At 41.7% G+C, this 26,833-nt stretch overlaps 1 protein-coding gene across 3 annotated transcripts in view; it reads right to left on the minus strand.

The window, feature by feature from the left end:
• Positions 1-6,944: 6,944 nt before the first annotated feature.
• bcl9 (BCL9 transcription coactivator) overlaps positions 6,945-26,833 on the minus strand; it is a 249,515-nt gene continuing 229,626 nt past the window's right edge. For all 3 annotated transcript variants that reach the window (XM_060825939.1, XM_060825938.1, XM_060825941.1), the window contains 2 exons: positions 19,799-20,050; positions 6,945-9,134 (listed from right to left, as the gene is read on the minus strand). In XM_060825939.1, the coding sequence (XP_060681922.1) occupies positions 7,987-9,134; positions 19,799-20,050 (1,400 nt within the window). In that variant the 3' untranslated portion in view covers positions 6,945-7,986. The remainder of the gene's footprint in view (positions 9,135-19,798; positions 20,051-26,833) is intronic.

Here is a 26,833-nt window from a genome sequence, read left to right on the forward strand (position 1 = left end):
TCACCAATGTCCTGCACAGCTGCAACATACCTTCCCAACTTCTATACTCAGTGCCATGACTGATGAAGGCCAGTGCGTGCCAAAAGCCTTCTTTACTGCCCTTTCTACCTGTGATTCCACTTTCAAAGAACCATGCACCTGAATTCCAAGGTCCCTTTGTTCCATTAGATTCCATAAGGCTTACCATTCACCATGAAACTCCTACCTTGATTTGACTTTACAAAATGCAAGACCTTATACTTATCTATATTAAATTCCATTTGCCATTTCTCGGCCCACTTCTCCAGCTAACCAAGGCCCTGCTGTAATTTCTGATAAGCTTCCTCACAGTCCACGATACCATCTATTTTAGTGTCATCTGCCTTGCACATTTTCATCCAGATCATTGATATAGATAACAAACAGCAATGGATCCCTGAGGCACTCCGCTAGTCACAGATCTCCAGTTCAACAAGCATCTCTTCAGTATTACTCTCTACTTCTGACTATCAAGCCAATTGTCTGTTCAATTTGCCAGCTCCCCCTGGATTCCTTGCTATCTAACCTTCTGGAGCAGCCTGCCATGTAGAACCTATTAAAGGCCTTACTGAAATCTACAATGACTACGTCTACCGCTCTGCCCTTGTCAACCCATCATCCTGCCTTATAGTTTAAAGTTCACACATACGGCCTCACATACAGTCTGTCAGCCAGGAGATGAATTCCATTTTGGCTCAGTTGAAGCCCATTTCTTTTGAACAGCTTCATCATAGAACTCTAACAAATTTAAGAGGCATGATCTCCTACACAAAGCCATGCTGATTACTCCTAATCAACTCTATCTTTCCAAATGCATGTATATCTTATTTCTCAGAATATTCTCAAGTAACTTATCTACCATAGATGTTAAGTTTACTGGTCTATAGTTCCCAAAATTTTCTTTGCAGCCCTTCTTGCATAAGGGCACAATATTCGTTATCCTCTGGCCTTCTGCGACCTCACCTATAGCTAATTATGACACAAAATTATCAGCTAGGGCCTCTGCAATTTATTCTCTAGCCTCTTGCAGTGTTCCTGGTCAGGACCAGGAGATTTATCCACCTTCATAGATTCTTATGCATCCAACACCTCCTCTAATGTGATATAGACTGTCCCCAGGATATCACCATTAACTTACCAAATTCCCAAGTTTTCATACCTTTCTCCACCATAAAGACAGAGCAGAAATATTCATTGAGGACCTTGCCCATCTCCTGTGATTCTCCTGTGACAACATGTCTACTTTGGTTCTTGAGGGATTCTATTCTTTCTCTAATTTTCCTTCAGTGTACTTAAAGAACCTCTTTGGATTCACCCTAATTTTCTCAGCCAAGGCTATTTTGTGCCCCCTTTTCACCCTCCTGATTTCCTTCTTAAGTAAATTCCTGTATCCCCTATACCTGCTGGGATTTCCTTGATTCCAGCTGCCTGGACCTGAACCATAATTCTTTTTTTCTGGCTGAAACCTCAACATCTTTTGTTATCCAGGGTTCCCTATTCCTCTCAATCTTGCTCAATCAGAGGGGAGGCCATATTGGATTTGATACTCGGTAATGAACCGGGACAAGTGATGGGCTTGTTAGTGGGTGAACATTTTGGTGATGGTGACCACAATTCTGTGACTTTCACCTTGGTTATGGAGAGAGATAGGTGTGCACAACAGGGTAGATTTTACAATTGGGGGAAGGGAAATTACGATGCTGTAAGACAGGATTTGAGGAGCATAAGTTGGGAGCATAGGCTGTCAGGGAAGGATGTGGTGGAAATGTGGAACTTTTTCAAGGAGCAGATACAACGTGTCCTTGATATGTATGTACCTATCAGGCAGGAAAGAAATGGTCGTGTGAGGGAGCCTTGGTTGACGAGGGAGGTTGAATGTCTAGTAAAGAGGAAGAAGGAGGTTTACATAAGGCTGAGGAAACAGGGTTCAGACAGAGCAGTGGAGAGATACAGGATAGCCAGAAGGGACCTGAAGAAAGGGATTAGGAGAGCTAAGCGAGGGCATGAAAAATCCTTGGCGGATAGGATCAAGGATAACCCCAAGGCATTTTATGCGTATGTGAGAAACATGAGAATGACGAGAACGAGGGTAGGTCCAATCAAGAACAGTAGTGGGAGATTGTGTATTGAGTCGGAAGAGATAGGAGAGGTCTTGAATGAGTATTTTTCTTCAGTATTTACGAACGAGAGGGACCGTATTGTTGAAGAGGAGAGTGTGAAACGGACTGGTAAGCTAGAAGAGATACTTGTTAGGAAGGAAGATATGTTAGACATTTTGAACAACTTGAGGATAGACAAGTCCCCCGGGCCTGACGGGATATATCCTAGGATTATGTGGGAAGCAAGAGAGGAAATTGCAGTACCGTTGGCAATGATCTTTTCGTCTTCACTGTCAACGGGGGTGGTACCAGGGGACTGGAGAGTAGCGAATGTTGTGCCCCTGTTCAAAAAAGGGAATAGGGATAACCCCGGGAATTACAGGCCAGTTAGTCTTACTTCTGTGGTAGGCAAAGTAATGGAAAGGTTACTGAGGGATAGGATTTATGAGTATCTGGAAAGACACTGCTTGATTAGGGACAGCCAGCACGGATTTGTGAGGGGTAGGTCTTGCCTTACAAGTCTTATTGAATTCTTTGAGGAGGTGACCAAACATGTGGATGAGGGTAGAGCAGTGGATGTAGTGTACATGGATTTTAGTAAGGCATTTGATAAGGTTCCCCATGGTAGGCTTATGCGGAAAGTCAGGAGGCATGGGATAGAGGGAAATTTGGCCAATTGGATAGAAAACTGGCTAACCGGTCGAAGTCAGAGAGTGGTGGTAGATGGTAAATATTCAGCCTGGAGCCCAGTTACAAGTGGAGTTCTGCAGGGATCAGTTCTGGGTCCTCCGCTGTTTGTAATTTTTATTAATGACTTGGATGAGGGAGTCGAAGGGTGGGTTAGTAAATTTGCAGATGATACGAAGATTGGTGGAGTTGTGGACAGTGAGGAGGGCTGTTGTTGGCTGCAAAGGGACTTAGATATGATGCAGAGCTGGGCTGAGGAGTGGCAGATGGAGTTCAACCCTGCCAAGTGTGAGGTTGTCCATTTTGGAAGAACAAATAAGAATGCGGAATACAGGGTTAACGGTAGGGTTCTTAGTCAGGTGGAGGAACAGAGCGATCTTGGGGTCTATGTACATAGATCTTTGAAAGTTGCCACTCAGGTGGATAGAGCTTGTAAGAAGGCCTATGGTATATTAGCATTCATTAGCAGAGGGATTGAATTCAAGAGTCGTGAAGTGATGTTGCAGCTGTACAGGACTTTGGTTAGGCCACATTTGGAGTACTGTATGCAGTTCTGGTCACCTCACTTTAGGAAAGATGTGGAAGCTTTGGAGAGGGTGCAGAGAAGATTTACCAGGATGTTGCTTGGAATGGAGAATAGGTCGTACGAGGATAGGTTGAGAGTTCTCGGCCTTTTCTCGTTGGAACGGCGAAGGATGAGGGGTGACTTGATAGAGGTTTATAAGATGATCAGAGGAATAGATAGAGTAGACAGTCAGAAACTTTTTCCCCGGGTACAACAGAGTGTTACAAGGGGACATAAATTTAAGGTGAAGGGTGGAAGGTATAGGGGAGATGTCAGGGGTGGGTTCTTTACCCAGAGAGTGGTGGGGGCATGGAATGCGCTGCCCGTGGGAGTGGTAGAGTCAGAATCATTGGCGACCTTTAAGCGGCAATTGGATAGGTACATGGATGGGTGCTTAATCTAGGATAGATGTTCGGCACAACATCGTGGTCCGAAGGGCCTGTTCTGTGCTGTATTGTTCTATGTTCTATGTTCTATGCTTTTCACCCCCACAGTAATATATAGACCTTGAACTCTAGCTATCTCACTTTTAAAGGCCTCACACTTACCAAAGGTCTCTCAGTTGCTTAACACCCACATTTTCAACTGGACCATTGTCACCATTTTGTAATTTAAAAAATGTCTCCTTCTTGCGTGTTGCATATTGAAAACAGTAGATGTAGATCAGCCAAATGTTAGTTAAGAACTGCTGCCCTCTGACACTTCAAGCAAATGTGACTGTACAGGTTCTGGATTCTTCTGGATTCAAAACCTCACACATCTTACTTGCCATATACACAACAAGCTTTTCCAGAATCAACTTTACTGGTCAAGGTGATGCAGATTACTGAAGCTCTACTATTTCTAAGCTACTATCAAATTTTCTAACAGCACCTCTCTCTCTCTCACTTTTTTTGATTCAGGAGAAGTGAAACACTGTAGTAATATTTGAGTCTTCATGATTCTTTGACCCTGGATCTTCCGCAAATCCTGTTCTGTCACTTTTCACTAAAGCACTCTGTTGGATGCACTTACTCTGGTTGAGTACCAGGTCCTCTGCGATCCCCTTCTCAATCATGATGTTCGAGCTGACTTCTTCCAGAATTCTCCTCAGTCAGTTCTCACTGCCACCCTTGCACTAGATTCACCAATGTGACATTATCATTATCGTTATTTTCCACCCCACAACTTCAGAATTTTATCCTGGCATAAGGTAAAATTCCTTTTCAGTCGAGTGTGCTGTGCTGGAAAAGTACGGCAGGTCAGGCAGCATCCGAGGAGCAGGAGAATCGACGTTTCGGGCAAAAGTCCTTCATCAGGATTGAGCCTTCCTTTTCAGTTAACTGCAATTCTATTCTGATATTTTCTGTACCAGTCTTAATTGCCTCTTTACTTCCTGCCTGAACCAATTGAATTTGGCCTACTACATTTCATATGCATTTTTTATTTCATTGCCAACATTTAGTCAACTGAGGAGCCCTGGTTTTGGCTCCTTTGACCTTCTTCGAATAGTTGTAGCCTTTATCTGAAACATCTCCTCTTTAAGTAGCACTCATTGTTTCATTTCCTTGTAGTTTCTTTTTATCTGACTGCCTTACTTCCCAACCCAATCAAGTTACTTATAGAAGAGGTGAGAAATAATATGCAGACATAAACTTAGAAAGGCAGTAAGGGGTTGGGGTGATGAACATATCAGATGTCGTTGAATGTCCAATTTTACTCCCTGAGGCTGCTTTGATTAGATCATTAAGCTGGTTGTAGCACAGTATCCTGGAACAGGACGTCTCACTCATGCTGCTAAGTTCTTTGATGATATTATGTAGTTGAAGGCATGTACTATACCTTTAAGAGAGAGTGAAAGCCGTTTTGCACTGAGAGCTGACAAGCACCTGTAATAAGACTAATTCGCAGTCTCAGAGTGTACTGAAAAATTGAAAATATGTAACAATTGGCTGTGAAACAGATACCTGAGTTGGTTGCTATTTTGACAACAATTTGAATTTAACCAATCAATTTAAGTTATACCCCAAAATACTAAAACCCAATCGAGTTTGAATTTATTGTTTTTCCAACATTGAACCAAATGAGACAATCTGATGTTGGGGGCTTAAGAGAGGCAGGCAGTTTGAAAGTTAGACAGAGAGTAACTGCCATCAGGAGAGACTGCAATTCAAAACACTGTCTATCAAAGATACCTTTTTCATATGAAACATCTTTGCAGTAAAAGTCGGAACCCAACCCAGAGAGACCTTCAGATGAAAGGAGGACATCAGAGAAGACATTCACTGTGTAATTTTGAAATTAAGTTGATGTGATTTTTGGAGTGGCACGGTGGCACAGTGGTTAGCACTGCTGCCTTACAGCGCCAGAAATCAGGGTTCAATTCCCGACTCAGGTGCCTGACTGTGTGGAGTTTGCACATTGTCTGCGTGGGTTTCCTCTGGGTGCTCCAGTTCCCTCCCACAGTCTAAAGATGTGCAGGTCAGATGAATTGGCCATGCTAAATTGCCCGTAGTAATGGGTGGATGGTGGGTCAGTGTGGACCTGTTGGGCCGAAGGGCCTGTTTTCACACTGTAAGTAATGTAATCTAATCTAATTTTGATATGGGTTTTTATTATATAGGAATAGTATATTGTTACGGAGTTGGAGGCAGATAACAAACATTTAAGAGAAAAGACGCTTAGAGTTGTAAATCATTGTTGTTTAATTTCACCTATAAAGAATAAATAGTTTTTTTTCCTTTAAATAGTGGAATTTGAGTAATTCTCTGTCACTCATACTTCAGCAGCTTATGAGGTGAGCTTTTCTGGGTATTTGGTTTAATTAGCAGAAGGTTCACCGCTATGTTGCAACAATCAATTCTAACCATCCTGTCTTGCTCTCTGATGTTTTATCTTCCATCAGGAGCTTGTGCATTTACCTGTTGTGTCAAATACATAGCAGGTTCAAGACGAGGAGTAAGAACTGAGACATGGTCATGCTACATTGGGAATCTATGAAAGCAGCTGCTTCATTTAACATCCTCATAATGTATCCTTAAAAATCATTCACTAGGATCAATGGACACCTGCTGTTGTCTATATATCTCATATCAATTGACTAGCAAATGCAATGGCTGAGTTGAAAAGCTGTTCCTAAACAGTGCTGAATATGTGAGCTTCCAGAATGCTCCCAGCACGTTGCCTCATAATTCCAACCAATATCTCAATTATTAAACAGACAAACCTGAGGGGTATTTTGAACAGTATTAAAAGGTATTGTTGTAATACTTAATTAGAAAGATAAATATGCAACAAATGGTGGACATCTAGAATATAAACACATGATGATGAAAGAGATCTCATGGTACCTGAAAGAATTAGTATTTTAGTTGAAGACCCTTCAATGGGCAATGAAATATAAACAAGTACCTTAATAATATTGAAGTATACAACAAAAGATCTCCAACACAGAGAAAAGACATAAATAAGTTGAATGAACTTTGAAACAATTTAATACATTGATGGATATAAAAGATTTATAAAATGATGATTTTCAGAAATACATGATAATTGCATTATTATTCTGGCATGTTTTCCAATCCATCAATTTTAACAATTGATATGTCAGAGCACTGAATGTGATCACACATTAACACGAAAAGGACAACTGTGGTTATAAGAAACAATATATTTTATTTAAATTCCAACATCACAACCCTGGAAAATGGTTCCATACCAAAGTTCATGGGGAATATGTAATAGTATAAGGTGGTGGAGACAAAAATAAAAATCAGTCTCAGATAAACAAGGATTTTCAGTATTTGTTTCCCACTCCTATAGAAAATGTTAGTTGGGGTTTATCATGAATGATACAGAATAAAAAAAACATATTACAGTACTGCATGATATCATGCCACAACTTAAAACAGAAAGTATATCCCAACACTCCACAGTCATTATGGGATAATGTTTAAAATGAGGTGCAACATTTGTCTATTTTGTCCCTAGGCAGGCAAGTTGTAGAGGTACCAGAGGACAGACAAGCTTTTCCTAAAAGTTTTCAATGTTTGTCCACTATGTAGAACAATGTTTTGTTTTTAATTTGACTTAATAAATCACCTTTTGTGCTTTTCTGTTAATACTTTTCTGTCAGATATTGTAGTTTGGTTTATTATATTCCAGAGCTGCAAAAGATTTTTTTAAAAATGGTGTATACCAAACATGAACATGTAAACAAGACTGATACTTTGTGAATCATGATGCTCACCTCTCTCAAACACGAAGTCACAGTTGAAATCCCTTTTACAATGTAATACAGTGCACAATCAGAAGAAGCTTCTGGGGAAATAGTCCACATAGTAAACATAAACAGGTGCAACTTGTAACGAATTGTGATCCACATATTACAGCTGCAGTTTTCAGAAGCACGTCACCCAGCTTCCACAGAAATGATTGAAATCAGAAAAAAACCCACTGACCGAGCAATGCAAGCTTCATTTTGAAGAACTCTTGTACATTCTAAACTTTCTCTTTGTCTTTTATATGAACAATTTTCAGTTTATCTTCGCTTATGCACAGAGATCCCAGTGAGTTTCAAATACCTCTGCATGTAGTGCAGCATAAGGATAAACGTTCCAACAGTAAGCTTTCAAACAGCTAAAACATCATATTTCCTAGATTGCCTGGTCCTTGGTTAAAGTCCATGCCTACATCACCAGTTAGACCTCTAGGCCTCATTTGGGGTGGTATCATCATATTCTGCTGAGGTCCCACCATCCCCGGTAGTGGCATCATCAAGTTGTGCTGAGGGGATCCTACGGAGCCAGGGTGACTGTACATACTTCCCGGGACTCTTTCCTTTCCTTGAATCATAAGTGCATTCGGGTTGTTCATCTGTGTGTGCACACCACCTTGTGGCGGTGACATTATACGATGCTGAGGACCCATCGTGCCTTGATGCATGAAACCAGGTAGTCGCATGGGATTGTGACCTGGGACAGAAGCAGCATTACCCATGGCCATCTCCTGGACTCCAACCACACTATGTCCTCCTACACTAGGTATTGGCAATCCCATTCTACCTGGATTTGCTTCTCCCACCAATCCTTGCATGTGGTGTGAAAACCCAGGACTAGGAAGTTGCAGCTGCTTGCGCCCCTGACTGTCCCCATGGGGAAAATACTGCAGCGTCTGGCTGGGCTTCTCTGATGGAATGATTCTAGACAAGTCAAACTCCGGGATTCCAGAAGCATTCGGGCGAATGACGTCCTGCAATTCGGGGTCATTGTAGACTGAAGGCATGTGATTTCCCATAGCAGCATACGAGTCTGGCATGCCTGGTGGCACTGTCTTACACAGAGATTGGTCCGGAGAAGGCCGTGTGATCCTATTTGGACGGCCAAGTAGCCCTCCTTCTCCAGAAAATGCTATTCCAGGTGGGAAAACTCCTTGTGGGCCAGGGTCATTCACTGGAAAGGATACCTGATGAGTTGGTGACTGCACTGATGGGTAAATCTGTTGCCCCTGCAAAAAACCCATGCGTCCTTGATGTAGCATCTGTGGATTCGTTATTGATGGATCCTGTGAAGTATGTGGCATCATGGGACCATGGGGCATCATGTTGGGTCCCACAGGGCCATGTGATGCCATGTTAGGCCCAATGGCATTCGGAGAGGGCATCTGATTGGTTACATGATGTGAAAGGGGCTGTCCTCCAAGAACATTCATTCCCATTGGACTCAAAGAAGGCATCTGTCCGGCTGAATGAGGGGCTGACAGTCGTGTCTGGTTTAAATGGCTGATCCCTGATAACAGAAACAAAGGAAATCTTCAGCACTCACCAGTTTTAAAATGCATATTTTATACATGAACAGAAACAAAACAATGATGAAGCAAAAGTACTGCTCAGTTTTGCCCACCTTTTCTCTCCTTTGACATTTCAGTATTTGCAAGTTAAATGACCCTGGAACTAAATGTTGGCAGCATTGGTTATCGTGAAGTTAATTACACTTTAGTTTGTACTTTCTATGCATGAGTTAGGGAATGATAAAGAGAGCAAGTTCTTTCATAAGGTGAGGGAGAGAGATTTTTAGCATGGAGATCATACAAATGATTTGAAAGAAGAAAATGAGGACTACAGATGCTGGAGATCCGAATTGAGTGTGGGGTGCTGCAAAGGAATGGCAGGTCAAGCAGCACCCGAGGAGCAGGAGAATCGAGGTTTCGAGGAACCTGATGAAGGGCTCTTGCCCATAACATCAGTTCTCCTGCTCCTCAGATGCTGCCTGACCTGCTATGCTTTTCCAGCACCACTGTCTCGACAAATTATTTGAAAGTACTAGTGCAAACAGAAGAGGCAATGAGACAAGTGGATGAACCACCAGGTAGAAAGTTGGAAAGTTAGAAGAAGGTTAAAGCAGGAATGAAGAAGCAGATATTCTTCAAACTGTCATCCGATCACTCAACTAATTAATTAATGAATTCTTTCTTTCATCTCACATCTTCAGAAAAATCAACATACTTCAGTAAAGAACTTTTATTCAGGGAGATTCACTTAAACTTACAAAATTGGACTTTCACATCTCTTCGTGGTGTTAATAACGAAACCGTTTTTACAAATAGTGCAAAACATCACTCCCAGTGGAAAAACTAGTTTAAGTTAATTTTTAAAAATACATGGACAGCTTCAATCACAACAATAAAAGGTTTCCCAATCAGAAAATAACGATGATAAATATAACTATAGCTTGTGCTAAAATTCTTACAAGCTCAGTTCTTGTGGAAGATTTCTCTATTCTGCATTGAACATAACAGGGTTCTGAGCAATATTGCATATGATGAGATCTGTGGCAGAATTGGATGAGAAGTTTGGCAAAACCATTTTCAATGCCTCCATCCATTTAATGCTTTTGACAAGATGACGTTAACATAATTGGAAAATTACCTTTCAACAATCACCCTCTACTTCCTGCCACTCAGCCAATTGTGGATCCAATACGCTAAATTTCCTTGAATGCCTTTCACCTTTCCTATCAGTCTCTCCTCCTGGACCTTATCAATAGCCTCACAGAAGTTCACATAGACTACAACAAAAGCATTGCCCTAATCTAAACACATGGTTGCCTCTTTGAAAAATTCAATCAGGCTGGTCAGAAATGATCTCCCATTAACAAAACTATGCTGACCACGGTCCTTAATTAATCCCCACCCTCTAAGTACAGATTCATTCTGTCCCTCAGAATTTTTCCAATAATTTTCCCATCATTAAGTTAGAAAGGCCTGTAGTTTCCTAGCTTATCCCTTGCTCCCTTCTTAAGGAAAAGCCAGGGAATTATAGACCAGTGAGCCTGACATTGATTTTGGGCAAGTTGTTGGAGGGAATACTGAGGGAGAGAAATTACATATATTTGGAAATGCAAGGACTAATGTGGGAAAATCAACACGTCTTGGTGCATGATAAGTTGTGTGTCACTAATTTGACTGAGTTTTGTGAAGAAGTTATAAAGAGGATTGATGAGGGCAGAGTGGTAGACTTGATCGATATGGACTTCAGTAAGGCATTCGGCAAGGTTCCTCATTGTTGACCAGTTAACAAGGTTAGATCACGCGAAATAGGGGGAGAACTGGCTATTTGGATGCAGAACTGACTTGAAGGTTGAAAACAGAAGATGGTGGTGGTGTATGGTTAATTTTCAGACTGGAGGCGTGTGACCTGTGGTGTGTCACAAGGATCGGTGCTCAGTCCACTGCCTTTCATCAATTATATAAATAATTTGGATGTGGACAAAGAGATATGCTTAGGAAGTTTACAGATGACACCAAAATTGAAGATGTAGTAGACAGCAAAGAAGGTTACTTCAGAGTACTTGAGGGTCTTGGTCAGATGGGCCAATGGGCGGAGAAGTGGCAGATGGAATTTAATTTATATGAATGTGAGGTGTTGCATTTTAGAAAGGCAAATCAGAGCAGGACTTACACAATTAATGGTAAGGTCCTAGGGAGTGTTGCTAACCAAAAATACTTTGGAGTGCATGTTCATAGTTCCTTGAAAGTGGAATTGCAGAAAGATAGAATTGTGAAGAAGATGCTTGGCATGCTTGCCTTTATTGGTCAGTACATTGAGTATAAGAATTGAGAGGTGACTTTGCAGCTGTACAGGAAATTGGTTAGGCCACTTTGGAATACTGCATGCAATTCTGGTCTCTCTGCTTTAGGAAGGATGTTGTGAAACTTGAAGGGTTCAGAAAAGAAGGAAGTTTCCAGGGTTGGAGTGTTTGAGCTCCAGAGAGAGGGTGAATAGACTGCAGCTATTTTTCCTGGAGTGTTGGAAGCTGAAAGGTCACCTTATAGAGTTTATAAAATCATGAGGCGCATGGATAGGGTACATAGTCAAGGTCTTTTCCCCAGGGTGGGGGAGTCCAAAACTAGAGAGCATAGCTTGAAGGTGATAGTGGAAAGGTTTAAAAGGGATTTAAGGGGCAACTTTCACATGCAGAGGGTGGTGCGTGCATGGAATGTGCTGCCACAGGAAGTGTTGAAGGCTGGTACAATTACAACATTTAAAAGGCATCTGGATGGGTATATGAATAGGAAAGATATGAGCCATAAGTTAGGATATCTGCTCAGCATGGACAAGTTGAAATGTAGAGCCTGTTTGTGTGTTGAGTATCTCTATGACTGTATGACTCTATAATGTTACCACATTGGCTGTCATTCAGACATGTGATACCTTTCTTGCAGCTAGAGAGAAATTGATAACGTTTGCAAATGCCCTGCTATTTCCTCACTTGCCTCACTCAATAGGCTGGGATACTATTCATCCAGCCTTGGATATCTATGGACATTTAAGCTTGCCAGGTCACTCGAAACTTTCTTTCTGTGCTAGATTTTAAAATGATATCATAGACCTTCTCACTGATTTTTATATCCATGTCATTCCTTTCACTATTAAAAACTGACACAAAATATTCATTTAGATTCTTTCCTACATTCTCTGGATCCTTACGCAAATGATCACTGATGTCCTTAGTGAGTCCTACTCTTTCCCTCATTATCCTTTACCCTTAATGTACCTGTAAACAACATAGGATTTTTGCCAGTATCTTTTCTTGTCCCCTTTCAGCACTCCTAATCTCCTCTTTAAGCCCCCTCTTGTCCATTCTATAATCCTCTGGGGCATCTGCAGTTTTGTACCCTCAGTAACTTGCATAAGCCTCCATTTTTCTCTTACTTTAATGCTGTACATCCCTTTATGTCCAGAGTTCGCAGGATTTGATGGTCACACTCTTTTTCTTTATTGGAACACTTTGGCCCTGTACTATTTATATTTCCTTCTTCAGTGAACTCCACTGTTCTGAGACAGACTTGCTTTAAAATATCTGTGTCCAATGTACTCAGACCAAATCATACCTGATCTTATGTAAATCAGACTTCCCAATCTGAGAACTTTGATTTCAGGCTCATCCTTGTCCTTTTTCATAACATTCTTGAATCTAATGGAGTTGGCTGTCTGCAAAATGTACCCAAAATACTTCAACCACTTGTCCAGCTTTGTTACTGAGAATTAAGTCCATGACCAACCCATCTCTTGCAGGCCTTTTTACAAACTGACTTAAATAGCTCTCTGGATGCATTTTAACTCCATCCATACCTTTCACACAATTACTACCCCAGTTAATGGTGGGGAATTCAAAATCCCCAAGGTTTCACTATTCTATTACTTTTACACTTCCTGAAATTCGCCTTCATAGCTGTTCTTCTATTTCATAAAATCCCTAGAGTGTGGATGCAGGCTATTTGGTCCATTAAGCCCACACTGACCATCCAAAGAGCATCCTTCTCAGACCCACAGCCCTATCCTCCCCTGTAACCCTGCACTTCCAAGGTTAATCCACCTAACCTGCACATCTATGGACACTATGTGCATTTTAGCATGGCCAATCCACCTAACCTGTATATCTTTGAATTATAGGAGGAAATTGGAGCACCCAGAGGAAACCCATGACAGATACAGGAAAAATGTGCAAACTCCACACAGACAACTGGCTGAGGATAGAATCGAACTTAGGCCCTGGTGTAGTGAGACACAGTGCTAACCACTGAGCCACTATGCTTCCTTTTGGACTGATAGGGGGACCTATGGTACATTCCCAGAAATGTGATTGTTCTTTTTTAGTTTTTAAGTTTTGATCCTTATGGCTTCATTTGAGGAGCCTTTTAAGATGTCAACCCTCCTTACTGCTGTAATATATTCCTTGATCAAAACTGTGACACTTCTTCCTCTTTTGCCTCCTTTCATGTCTCGCCTGAAGATCCCGTATCCTGGAATATTGAGCTGCCAATCTTGCCTATCTCTCTGCTATGTCTCTGGGACTGCAATGACATTATACTTCCATGTTTTACTTTGTGTCCTCAGCTCATCTGCCTTGTTCATCACATTCCTAGCATTAAATAAATACCATCTAATCATGCCACACTCCCTCTGCCTTCACTGTCTCACTTGCTGTCATTTCTCATTTTAACCACTCATCTTCCCCTGCTGAACATTCTCTCTAGATCCCAAGTTATCTAAAACCCTTCCCAGCAGCACTAGCAGACCATCCCACAAGGAAGCTCATTCTATTTGATTCAGGTACAACCTGTCTGCCTTCTATGAGTCCCACTGCATCCATAAATGGTCCAATGTCCCAGAAATCTAAAGCCTTCCCACCTGCACCATCTCTCCAGTCTCACATTCATCTGGACTAATATCCTATTCCTTTACTAACACACATGTGACACCAGATTTATTTGGAGATTACTACCTTTTGGGTCCTGTTCTGTAATTTACTTCCTTGCTCCCAAAATTCTACATTTAGAATTGAATTTCTTTTCCTACCAATGTCGTAGATACAAAAATGTATCATGATTTCTGTCTATTGGCCCTTCTCCTTCCTGCAGCCATTCCGTGATATCTCTAGGAGATCTAGAAGACCAATGAAATTAATCTGACTACAGTCCTGGGAGTGGCCAGCAGTCAGACCTGTAGGCAACAGCAGTCAGGGGAATTACATCTAGTCTATCAGGGAACAACAAACAAGCGGTCAAGCTCTGGTCAGTCATATTTGGAGGGTGCATGTCAAAGCTGGTTAGGAGTGAATATAATTCTGGGGGGGGATGTTATGTGTTGACCTTTGGTAAGGGTTAAGGGGGACCTATGCAAACAACTAGGGATTCATTGCCAAAAGGATTGAGGAATTAAGGCTGAGGAAATGGAACTCACAGGCATCTGCACAGTTGGGGACAAGGACAGTGCTGGAGGGATAATCATGTGTATGGGATGAAATGTAGAAGAGTATCAGTGAATGTAGTAGGCTATGGGAGGGTGAGTTTGTGATAGTGATCACCATCATGATGTCCATAGCGGGAGGAACGGGGTTGGCAACATTCAGATGTAACACTGGGCTCAGGGCTCAGGAAAGATAGTTATAGGTGAAGTCCAATGTTGTGGATTACTGTGTGAGGAAACGGGTGTAAATGCTCTTTTCGGATAAAGCAAGATAAAGGGGAACATGGAGTCTTTGGGGTGGATGGACAACTCGGTGACCCATCAGATTTCACTGTTGTTGGTGTTAATTGCAAGCTGCTTTCCTGTTCATCACCTGCCATTCATTGGACACTAATGGCAACTAAACAATAATTTGGACAACAGCCAGAGTGGGTAGAGTCAGTGTCAGTTCAAAGGATGCAACTGTAGGAGCCATGTCTGCTGGATGCCTAGAAATTACAGAATCAAATAGATAAAGCAGCCACTTGCAAGGCGCAGCAACATTTAATTTTCAACCATTTAATCACCCATTTGCTACAATTTGCCTCATGTTAATTTGTGCCTGTAAACTGAACATGGGGATCTCAGTGATGCTGAAGTTAGCAGCAATGGCGTTACAAAGACCTGCACCGGGCAAAGGTGAACCGCACAATTTTCATGGGTGCTGGGAAAGCACAAATCATTGCTACTTCATGTAAATGTAATCAGTCTGCACTGAATACAATAAGTTAAAGCTGATAAAGATCTTGGGTGAGAAAGGGTTGAAGTGCAGCAGCTGCTCCCTTTTTAGTGCAGTGTGTTGATCACTCAGCTGGCACTGCATCTTCATTAAGTGGTGCACAGGCTGAAGCTGAATTAATGATGGACAAGGTTTACTCTTTTGTTCCTTCTCTTCCCAAAGTTGGTCATTTCCTCTCAGGGTCGAACAGGTGGGATGTTGGTCATTGTAGCTGCCTTCCTAAAATGTTGAAGGTGGATGCGGGAGGACTATAGCAGATGCCAAATAGCTGACCCCCATGGAGGATGCAGAGTACTCAGCTCAGGGAGAGGTCACTGCTGCAGCAACCTTAGGATGCATTGAAGCCATGGGAAGATCTGAGGTTTTCAACCCTGGCTCCATTTCATTGGGGTGAGTGAGTAGGATAAAGTGAGGGCTAGAGACTCAGATTTGAAAAGTGTGGCACTGAAAAAGCACAGCAGGTCAGCTAGCATCTGAGGAGCAGGAGAGTTGACATTTCTGGCATAAGCCCTTCATCAGGAATGTGGAAGGGGAAGGGAGCGGGGCTGGGTGGAAGATATATGGGATAGCGATAGGTGGATGCAGGTAGGAGGTAATTGTGACAGGTCAGTGGGAAGTGTGGAGCGGATAGGTGGGAAGGAAGATGGACAGGTAGGACAGGTTGGTCAGATCAAAAGGATGGTGCCGAGTTGGAGGGTTGGATCTGGGATGAGGTGGGGGGAGGAGAGATTTGGAAACTGGTTAAGTCAACGTTGATGGCTTGTGTTTGGAGTGTTGGATTAGTGATGAGGTCTCTACATCGGGGAGACAGGACACCAACTCGCAGAGCAGTTCAGAGAACATCTCTGGGACACACACACCAACCAACCCCATTGTCCTGTGACCAACCACTTCAAATCCCGCTCCTACTCCCCCAAGGACATGCAAATCCTGGCCTCCTCCAACACCAAATCAAACCCACCCACCAACTGGAGGAAGAACGCTTCACGTTCCGTATTGGGACCCTCCGGCCACATGGCGTCAACATTGACTTCACCATTACCAAATCCTCCCTCCACCCACCTCATTCCAGATCCAACTCTCCAACTCAGCATTGTCCATCTTCCTTCCCACCATCACAATTTCCTCCCACCTACATCCACTTATCGTCTTTCCAGCTACCTTCCCCCAGCCCCACCCCACCTCCTATTTATCTCTGAGCCCCCTTCCCCCTCCACATTCCTAATAAAGAGCTTATGCCCAGAATGCCAACTTTCCAGCTCCTCAGATGCTGCCTGACCTGCTGTGCTTTGCCAGCGACACACTTTTCAACTCAGGGTGAGTGAGGTACAGTATTGACTCGGGCTCCATGGATCCCAGGATACTGTGATGGAGCTGGGTTGGATGCTGGTATGGGACATGAGGGCAGCATGAGTGGGTAGCCATTCTCTCCTGCTGCCTGTAAAGGTAACAGTCGTTCTGAACTTCTGTATGACTGGCTCACTCCAGGGAGCAATTGGTGATCTGTGTGAGATATCTTAGTTATGCTCCTGACAATACATTAGGACAGAGACTGATGCCATTTGCACAAGGTCATTCCAGTTCATTTAGTTCCCCATGTGATGCAGCCCAGCAGTAAGGATTGAAGAATATAACTGTTTCTCTGAGGTGCAGGGCATCATTTATTTTGCACATGTGGCAGTTAGAAGGCCATATCATAAAACTGCAGTATGTGCTGACAGGAAGGGGTTCCATTCCATTAATGATCAGGAGACTTGTGATCACGTTAGTACTTCCTAGAGATGTGCACCCACTACCCTGTCAGCTACCGTAACACCTACATCCTGGGAACACTCATGCTGCGTATTTGAGGGGCTGGATGCTCTACAGGATTCATTAAGGGAGTCAAGGACTAGCCACTGTAACAACGGCTCATGACACCATTCTATAATCTCCTGACTGATGCAGATACAATGCGGCTAATGACTCAACCAGGGACATCGAAGAGAAAACAATGGGGCTGCTGAAAATGTGGTCCCACTGCTTGGATTGGTTTAGTGGAAGTGCCTTCTACTATCATTCAGAGAGAGCATACCATATCATCCTGGCAGGCTGTGTTCCATACAATTGAAGCAGGTAACAAGCTGATGTGATCAATAATGAGGAACTAGGATAAGAAGAGTAGTTTTCCAAGAAGTAAGACAAAGGCACTAGGGAGAAGAAAGCTCTCCTTCTCTATAACAGAGCTCAGCTCTGTCAGGAGCTATAAGTTAGATAAGACCTGATTGACACCCAGTTCCAGCAGATGAAAGCTGGCTACAGCAAACGATTCACAGAATGTAAAATGCATTTCAATGGTCATAATATCAGTGGTCATGATACTGAAATCTGTTTTGCATTGTGGGAATGACCTATGGCCTTGGTTTGGTTTATGTTCACTTTTGATGGCTATAACTATAAGTTCATGTTTGGGATTGTTTAATTGCATGCCTGCATGTGATGATCTCCTCCTGGACAATGGCAAGCTGTGGATCTCCAGTGCACATTTTTGACAGAGTAATGGTGCCCTAAAGAGGGTGTTTGGATGGAGTTTCAATAAGAACAAGTAAAGTGTGTGAACTGGTGGTTAAACAGCATCAAAGTTGAGAGAATGGGAATGTAAGCGCGAGGACTGTTAGCCATGCTTGACAAACATTGAGTAGTGTGGGTTTATAAAGATAAAGTTAGATTTCTAATTCTGGAGTCATCTAGACTCGAAATGTTTAGCTTGCTGTCTCTCCTTGGGTGCTGTCTGACCCGCTGTGATTTCCTTTATTTGTTGTTTTCAGTGCAGAATCCAGCATCCACAGTAATATGCTCCTGTGTTCTCAACAGAATTATGAAGACAGGATAGGTCATGTTCAGCACAATGGTACAGTCGTTAGCACTGCTGGCTCATAGAGTCAGAGACCTGGGTTTGATTCTAGCCTTGGGTTACAGTCTGTGTAACATTTGCCCCATTTCTGTGTGGGTTCCGCCAGGTGCTGTGGTTTCCTCCCTCAGTCCAAAAAAAACCCTCAGTGTAGGTTAGGTGGATTGGCCACACTAAATTGCACCTTAGTGTCCAGGGAAGGACAGGCTACATAGATTAGCTATAGTTAATGCAGGATTAAGGTGGTGCATGGGGTCTGGGTGGGATGCTCTTCAGAGGATTTGTGCAGACTTGATGGGCCGAACGGCTTATATATGCACGATAGGGATTGAATTGGGAATGTCTTGCAATGTCTGTTTGGAGCATGGAGAAAACATGTTTTCAAATTAATAGTTGAGAGGCAGTGAGGAAAGTATTCATTTTATCATGACCCAGATCCTGTGATCATAGAGTCACAGTGTTGATAACATGCCCATTACGATTGCCAATGAGAATTTGTCTGAACTTTCTTTCAATCAGCAGGCTGACTGACTCCACATGAGGCAATGATGGATAAGAGAAGCCATCCAAGCAAGAGACTGACAAGCAAAGGAACAGATGGGCAAAAAGATAACACAACCCACTCATATGATTTAGCTGCTGCATTTGGATACATTTCTAAAGGTTTCAAGTCTTTCAATGAGTGAGTGGGTGAACATGTGGGTGGGTGGTTGCTTGGTGAGTGAGTGGATTGGTAAGTGAATGATTAGGTGAGTGACTGAGTGATTGGATGGATGAGTGAGTAAGTGATTAAGTAGGTGAATGAATGAGTGATGGAGTGGGCAAATGAGTGAGTGGGTGAATGAATGCGTGGGTGAATAAGTGAGTGAGTTTGTAAGTCAGATAAGGAATAGGCAGGTAAGGGAAAGGTCGGACGTTCAGCTGAGGAGTAATTGGGTTGAGTCTGGGTGTTGCTGAGGAAAGTAATTGCGTATGTTGACATCAAGCATGATTGGTGGTGCTCAGTTCAGTTATGCTGGCTAATCCCAGAGTTAGATCACTATTAAGCAGAATAACATTTGCTGGTAGTATCCAGGTAAGCACCATGTAACAGGCCCAATTTGAACTGAGCTCTACATTGGTGAGTTTCTCAGTGGGTCCTGAACAGTGGAAATCCAACCCTATATTTAAAATTTCCGGGTTGTGTTTGCACGTGTGTCTATTTGTCTCAGGATTCCACAAGGTTCCAATGTGCATCACACAGCATAAATCCAGATCTTAATCATGCAGAACATTTAGACGTGCTTTGATTTCAGGATGACCTGACCTATATTTTGCAATGTCATGTTATCAATTTCAAATATGATTATAAACTTCAGCCACTGCTTCAACATTTCCTGTGAGTCCTAATTTTCACAAATATTTTTAATGATACAATCAGCATCAAGCTATAACATAAAAAATAAAAAGTAATTTCTATTAGAATCATCTCTCACCATAAAGCTACGAACTTTGCAAAATGCAGCTGATACCAGCAGGATTGCAGAATACTCACCTGGCACATGGTTCATGGATGGAAGGTTTGGTGATCGTACAGGTGGCGAGTCATCATCTGAGCTAGCAACGGTCTTGATTGCATCATGGTACAGTGGAGTGGAGCTCGGCATAGCAAACTTCGACATTCGAGACATCATGATGGATAAGGGATTCTGGGAAAGGCTTGGCTCAGGGGGCATGGAATAGGGACTGTGGGAGGGAAGACTACCAGAAAGATTCACAGAACCAGATTGGCCCGAAACTGGAACACCTGGAGGAGTTGGATGAGAAGCAAATGAGAATTCAGGTGTGATTTAAACTGAAAGTTAGAAAACACTTCTGTTAAATGGTCAAGTGCAGTATGGTCAATGTTGCATCTTCACATCACAAAAACTGTAATTGTATTGGATCATTTGTGGACATTCAGGCGACCAGGAAATTCAGCTTTTCTATTTCATGAGATACATACTAGCAAAATTGTTACACAAAGTCAATATAACTTGAGATGGTGTAAAAACAAACTAACTGCCTCAGATGCAAATACATCAAATCAACACCTTCGAATTCCATTTTAGACGTAACTGGGAAATGTCTACAAAATACAGCTGGAACTGTATGCATTTCCCAAGGAGAAGCTATGGTTCAAATTCGTGTTTCATATAATTGACTTATAAATTTTTTGTTCACGGGACATGGGCATCATTACATTTATTGCCCATCCCTAACCGCCCCAGAGTCAGATTCAATCACATTGCTGAGAGCCTGGAGTAACATATAGATCAGACAAGCTAAGGACAACAGATATCTCTCCCTAAAAAGCATTAGAGAACCAGAAGGGTTTTTACAACAATAAATAATGGCTTTATGGTCAGTATTAGACCAGCTTTTTAATTGCAAATTTTTTACTGAATTCAATTTTCACCATCTGCCATGGTGAATAGCCATTTCAATACACTATTAGTCTAGGGTCCTGGATTACCTGTCCAATCACATGATCTCTACACCCACCGCCTCCCTACTTGCGTATGAATTAATGGGACTGCAGCATAAAGGGACGCTATTAATTAGTCAGAGAGTTGCAATGCCAAGAAGAAGGATATTCTGTCCATCAAGTATATATTAGTTCGCTCTGTTCCATTCCTCTGTCGTATTCATTCAGATCTGTTTAATATTTCCCTCAAATATTCATTCAATTTTATTTTGAAACTATACATCTCCTCTCCTCAAAGACAGTGAGTTTCATACCTTTAATGCTCACTGCATTCAAAATAAACTTCTTTACAAAGATCCCATCTCTTGCTAAAACCTGAAAGATGTGGCCTGAGTTCCCATACTATCAACAGATGGACATAGTTTTCCATTGTCCTCCAAATCAAAACATGTCACCATCTTGGCTACCACTATCAAATCTCCCCTCAGTTTATTTTGTTTCAAGGAGAACAACTCCAGATTCTCCAACCTAATCTTGTAGCCAAACCATCATTCCTGAAACCTAGAGTATTCTAATTCTTGTTGCTCTGCTTCTCCCCTATGGGAGTTATTGGGAATTCAACTATAAGTGGAATTATTAGTGCTTCTGTGGCTGCAAATGAGACTCCAGGATGTTACATTGCTTCCTTGGTGCTAGGGTCAAGGATGTTTCAGAGCAACTACAGAATATTCTAGAGGGGAAGATGAAAACCCAGTAGTCATGATACACATTGGTATCAATGACGTATATAATAAAAGCGGGAATGAGGTCCTAAAAGCCAAATATATGGATCTAGAAAGTAAATTGAAAAGTTGGACCGCAAAGCCAGAATGGCTGGGAACCTCGGGAGAAAGTGAGGACTGCAGATGCTGGAGATGAGAGTTGAGAGTGTAGTTCAGGAAAAGCATAGCAGATCAGGCAACATCCAAGGTACAGGAGAATGATATTTCGAGCAAAAGCTCTTCATCAGAAATTAGGCTAAGATGAGTAACAAGAGAAAGAGAAAGACAGTAATAAAAGAAAGAACAGTAAAATGCAAAAAAGGTAGACAGGGTAATCGAGAACAAGAAGCAAATAGGACAGAATATAAGGAATAGATATGATGATTAAAAATAGCAAAAAACAACATGCTTAAAAGCTTTGTACCTTAATGTATGAAGCATTCCAAATGAGATAGATGGTGTAAATTGAGATAAATTGATATGGTCTCATAAGCATTATGGAGGAATAGTTACAAGGCAATCAAACTTGGAACTTCGCATTCAGGGTATTTGATCTTTTGGAAAGACAGGAGGGAAGGAAAAGTGAAAGGGTAGCACTGTGAATAATAAATAAAATGAGGACAATTGAGAGAGATGATCTAGGCTCAGTCTATTTAGGAGGATGGAAATAACAATAAGACAAAGATGACATTGGTAGAAGGAGTGTTTTGGCTATCAAATACCTGTAACAGCCACACTGTAGGAAAGGGCATAAATCACAAGTAATAGGAGCATTTAAAAAGAACAGAGAAATAATTATGGTGATTTTATTCTTTATGTTGATTGGGTTAATCAAATTGGAGTGTGTAGTAACAATAACAAATTTAGAGAGTGCATTAGAGACAGTTTCCTAGAGCAATGTGCAATGGAGCTGATCAGGGAACAGACTATCCTGGATCAAATAATGGGTAATGAGGCATGTTACTAAACTACTTTCAAGTAAAAGATAGGAAGTAATTTTCATAACATAATAGAATTCAATATTCAATTTAGGTGTGAGAAACATTGGTCAGAAAAAACTGTGTTTAACTTAAATAAAGGGAACTACAATGAAATGACAATAGAGTTAGTTAAAGTGAACTGGATGGATAACTTAGCAGGAATGATAACAAGCAGGATCAGACATTTAAGGAGGTAATTCCTGACTCTAAGGAAAATATGTCCCAGCAAGGAGGAAGAGAGGGATAAACCAGACATGGTTAATTAAGAAAGTTAAGAAGAGCACAAAGTTGAAAGGAAAAGCATGAAAGGGAAGCCATAGTCAGTGATAGCCCCAAAGACTATTATAAATTCAGATGCCAGAAAAACAGAAGTATAAAGAGAAAGAACATTCACTGTGAAGACAAACTATCCTGGAACTTAAAGCTGACAATGAGAGCTTCTTTAAAGATATAAAAAGGGACAGAGAAGCAAAGTGAGCATAGACCTCTTACAAAATGGATTTGGGAAGATAGTTATGGGAAACAAAGAACTGGCAGAGGAGTTAAAGAGATATTTTGCATCAGCCCTTATTTTTGTTTTATGAGCCTCTATAAGGCCATCCCCGCACCCTCTGATGCTCCATGGAAAAAAGCCCCAATCTATTCAGCCTTTCCATATAACTCAAATCCTTCAGTCCTAGCAATACCCTTGTAAACCTTTTCTGCATCCTCTCAAGTTTAACAACATCCATCGTATAGAAGAGTGACCTGAATTGTATGTAGTATTCTAAGAGTCGCATCACCAATGTCCTGAAGACAATTGTTCAACATTTGAGTACTGGAGTTGGGACATCATGCTGAGGTAGTACAATGTATTGGTGAGGCCTCTTCTGGACTACTTGTATACTGTGCTGATTGCCCTGTTATCAGAAGAATGTTATTAAACTGGAGAGGATTCGGAAATGATTAACTAGAATATGGTTGGGGATGGAGAGTTTAAGTTATAAAAATAGGCTGGATAGGCTGGGACTTTTTCCATTGGAGTGTAGGAAGTTGGGGGCTGATCTTATACAGGTTTATAAAATCATTAGCGGCATAGATAAGGAGATTAGCAATGGTCTTTTTTTCCCAAGGTGGAGGAGATCAAAACTAGGGGGCATATTTTTAACTGAGAGAAGAAAAATTGGCAAAGAATATGAGGGGGAACATTTTTATACAGAGTGTGGTTAGTGCGTGGAATGAACTGCCATATGAAGTGATGGATGCAGGTACAGTTATAACTTTTAAAAGCTTTTGGATAGGTACATGAATAGGAAAGGTTTGGAAGCATATTGGCCAAATGCGGGTAGGTGGGACTAGTATAGTTTGGCAACATGTTCAGCATGGACTAGCTCGACCGCAGGATCTATTTCCATGCTGCATGATGTTTTGACTCTATGATTGTATAACATGGCATCACGACTCCTGTACTCACTGTTTGACAAGTGTGCCAAATACCATCTTCACAAACCTGTCTCCTTGTGACTCCGTTTTCAAGGAACTATGCACCTGCACCCCTAGGTATCTCTATTTGGTAGCGTAAATTAATGACTTGGAAGACGAAAACAAAAATACTGTAGCCAAATTTACAGACAACACAAAAATAGGTGGAAAGTCAAGTTGCAAAAGACCAGAAGACATTGCCACACAATTAGGCCATTCAGCCCATTGAGTGTGCTCCACCATTTGATTAACACTGAAATGTTTCTCAACCCTATTTTCCTGCCTTCTCCCCATAACCCTTGATATTCTGACAAACAAGTACCTAAGCATCACGGACTTAAATATTCGCAATGACTTGGCCTCCACAACCATCTGTGGCAGTGAGTTCCAAAGATTAACCATCCTGAGGCTAAAGAAATTCCTCTTCATCACAGTTCTAAGTGATCATCCCTTCAATCTGAGGCTGTGCCCTTGGATTCTAGTAGTGAAAAGATCTTCTCCATGTCCACTAGGTCCAGGCCCTTCAGTATTCTGTGAGTTTCAATCAGAACCCCGTTCATCCTTATAAATTCCATCAAGTGCAGACTCAGAGTCCTCAACCGCTCCTCATATGATAAGTGCTTCATCCCTGTAAATCTTCTCTGGACCCCTCCAATGCTAGCACATCCTTCTTTAGATATAGAGATTCTAAAGCTACTCACAATATTCCAAATGTGGTCTGACTAAAGTCTTATACATTATGTGCAGTACACCCCTGCCCTTATATTCTAGTCCTCTTGAAATGAATGGTTACATTGGATTTGCCTTCCTGTCAACTGCACCGAAATGGGATTCACCTGAAGAGAATCCAGAATTAGGTCTCCCAAGTCCCTTCGTGCTTTAGATTTCTGAAGCCTTTTCCCAATCAGAAAACAGTCTATGTCTCTATGTTTCCTACCAATGTGCATAACCTCACATTTTCTCACACCATCTGCCATTTAGAGTCATAGAGATGTACAGCACAGAAAAACACCTTTCAATCCAACTCGTCCACCCCAACCAGATATCCTAAATTACTCACATTCTATTTGCCAACATTTGGCCCAAATCCCTCTAAACCCTTCCTTTTCATACAACCATTCAGATGCCTTTTAACTGTTGTAATTGCACCAACCTCAACCACTTCTTCTGGTAGCTCATTCCACACATACACCACCCTCTACATGAAAAAATGTCCTTAGGTCACTTTTAAATCTTTCTCTTCTCAACTTAACTCAATGTCCTCTAGTTTTGAATTCCTCTACCCTGGGGAAAATACGCTGGCTTTTCCCCTACCAATGCCCCTCCTGATTTTATAAATCTCAGTCTCTGACATTTCAGGGAAAATATCCACAGCCTATTCAACCTCTCTCTGTAGCTCAAACCTTCCAATCCTGGCAAAATTCTTGTCAATCTTTTCTGAAATCTTTTAAGTTTCATAACATTCTGCCTGTAGCAAGGAGACCAGAATTGCACACAATATTCTAAAAGTGGCCGAATCAATTTCCTGTACAGCAGCAACATGACCTCCCAACTCTTATTCTTAATGTATTGACTAATAAGGGCAAGCATACAAAACACCTTCTGCCTTGCGACTCCACTTTTAAAGAACTATGAAATTTCACTCGAAGGTCCCTTTGTTGAGCAACACTCCCCAGGACCTTACCATTAGGTGTATAAATACTGCTTTGATTATCCTTTCTAAAATGCAGCACTTCATATTTGTCTAAATTGAAATCTATCTGCCACTCCTCGGTCCATTGGCCCTTCTTTGCCCACTCTCCTAGCCTGTCTATTTCTTTCTGCAACTTCCTCATTTCCTTAACACTATCTGTCCCTCCACCTATCTTTCTGTCATCTGCAAACCTTGCAACAATGCTCTGAGCTCCTTCAGCCAGATTGTTAATATATAATGTGAAAGGTTGTGGTCCCAACACAAAGTGATACAAAACTCCATGAGTCACCAGCTACCATCTTGAAAAAGACCCCTTTATCTCCACTTTCAGCTTTCTAGCAGTCAGCCAATCCTCTATCCATGCCTATACCTTGCCCCAACACTGTGGGCTCTTATTTAGCAGGCTCCTATGCAACACCTTGTTAAAGGCCTTCTGGAAATCCAAATAGATCACATCCAATGGCTTTCCTGTGTCTATCTTGCTCATTACCTCCTGAAAGAATTCTAACAGATTTATCAGGCATGACATCACATTGACGAAGCTGTGCTGACTTAGCCCTATTTTATCGTATACATCCAATTACCACGCAATCCGATCCTTAATAATGGACTCTAAAATCTTACCAATGACAGACGTCAGGCTAACGGGTCGATAGTTTCCTGTCTTCTGCCTCCCTCTCTTCGTAAACAGGAGTGTTACATTAGCCATTTTCCAGTCCTCTGCAACCCTCCCTGACTCTAGTGATTCCTGAAAGATCACCACCAATGCTTTCACAATCTCTTCAGCTATCTCCTTCAGTACTTTGGGGTGGTAGTCCATCTGGTCTGGATGATTTATCCACCTTCAGGTCTTCAGCTTCTCCAGCATCTTCTCTTTAGTGATGGCCATTACACTCACCATTCCCCCCAACTCTCTTGAAGTTCAGGTATGCTGCTGGTGCCTTTCACTGTGAAAATTGAGGCAAAGTACCTATTCAGTTCATCCACCATTTCTTTGTTCCCCATTATTACTTCTTCAAACTAATTTTCCAGTGATCTAATATCCACTCTTGCCTCTCTAATATTACTTAAACATCAAGAAAATCTCCTGCAATCCTTTTTTATATTACTAGTTCATTTGCCCTCATAATTCATCTTCTCCCTTCTTGTTGCCTTTCCAGAGTTATTCTCTGCTGTTTTTAAAGGAATTCTAATCCTCTGGTTTCCCACTAATCTTTACCACATTGTC

This window comes from Hemiscyllium ocellatum, chromosome 6 (assembly GCF_020745735.1).
Source record: "Hemiscyllium ocellatum isolate sHemOce1 chromosome 6, sHemOce1.pat.X.cur, whole genome shotgun sequence".
NCBI lineage: Eukaryota > Metazoa > Chordata > Chondrichthyes > Orectolobiformes > Hemiscylliidae > Hemiscyllium > Hemiscyllium ocellatum.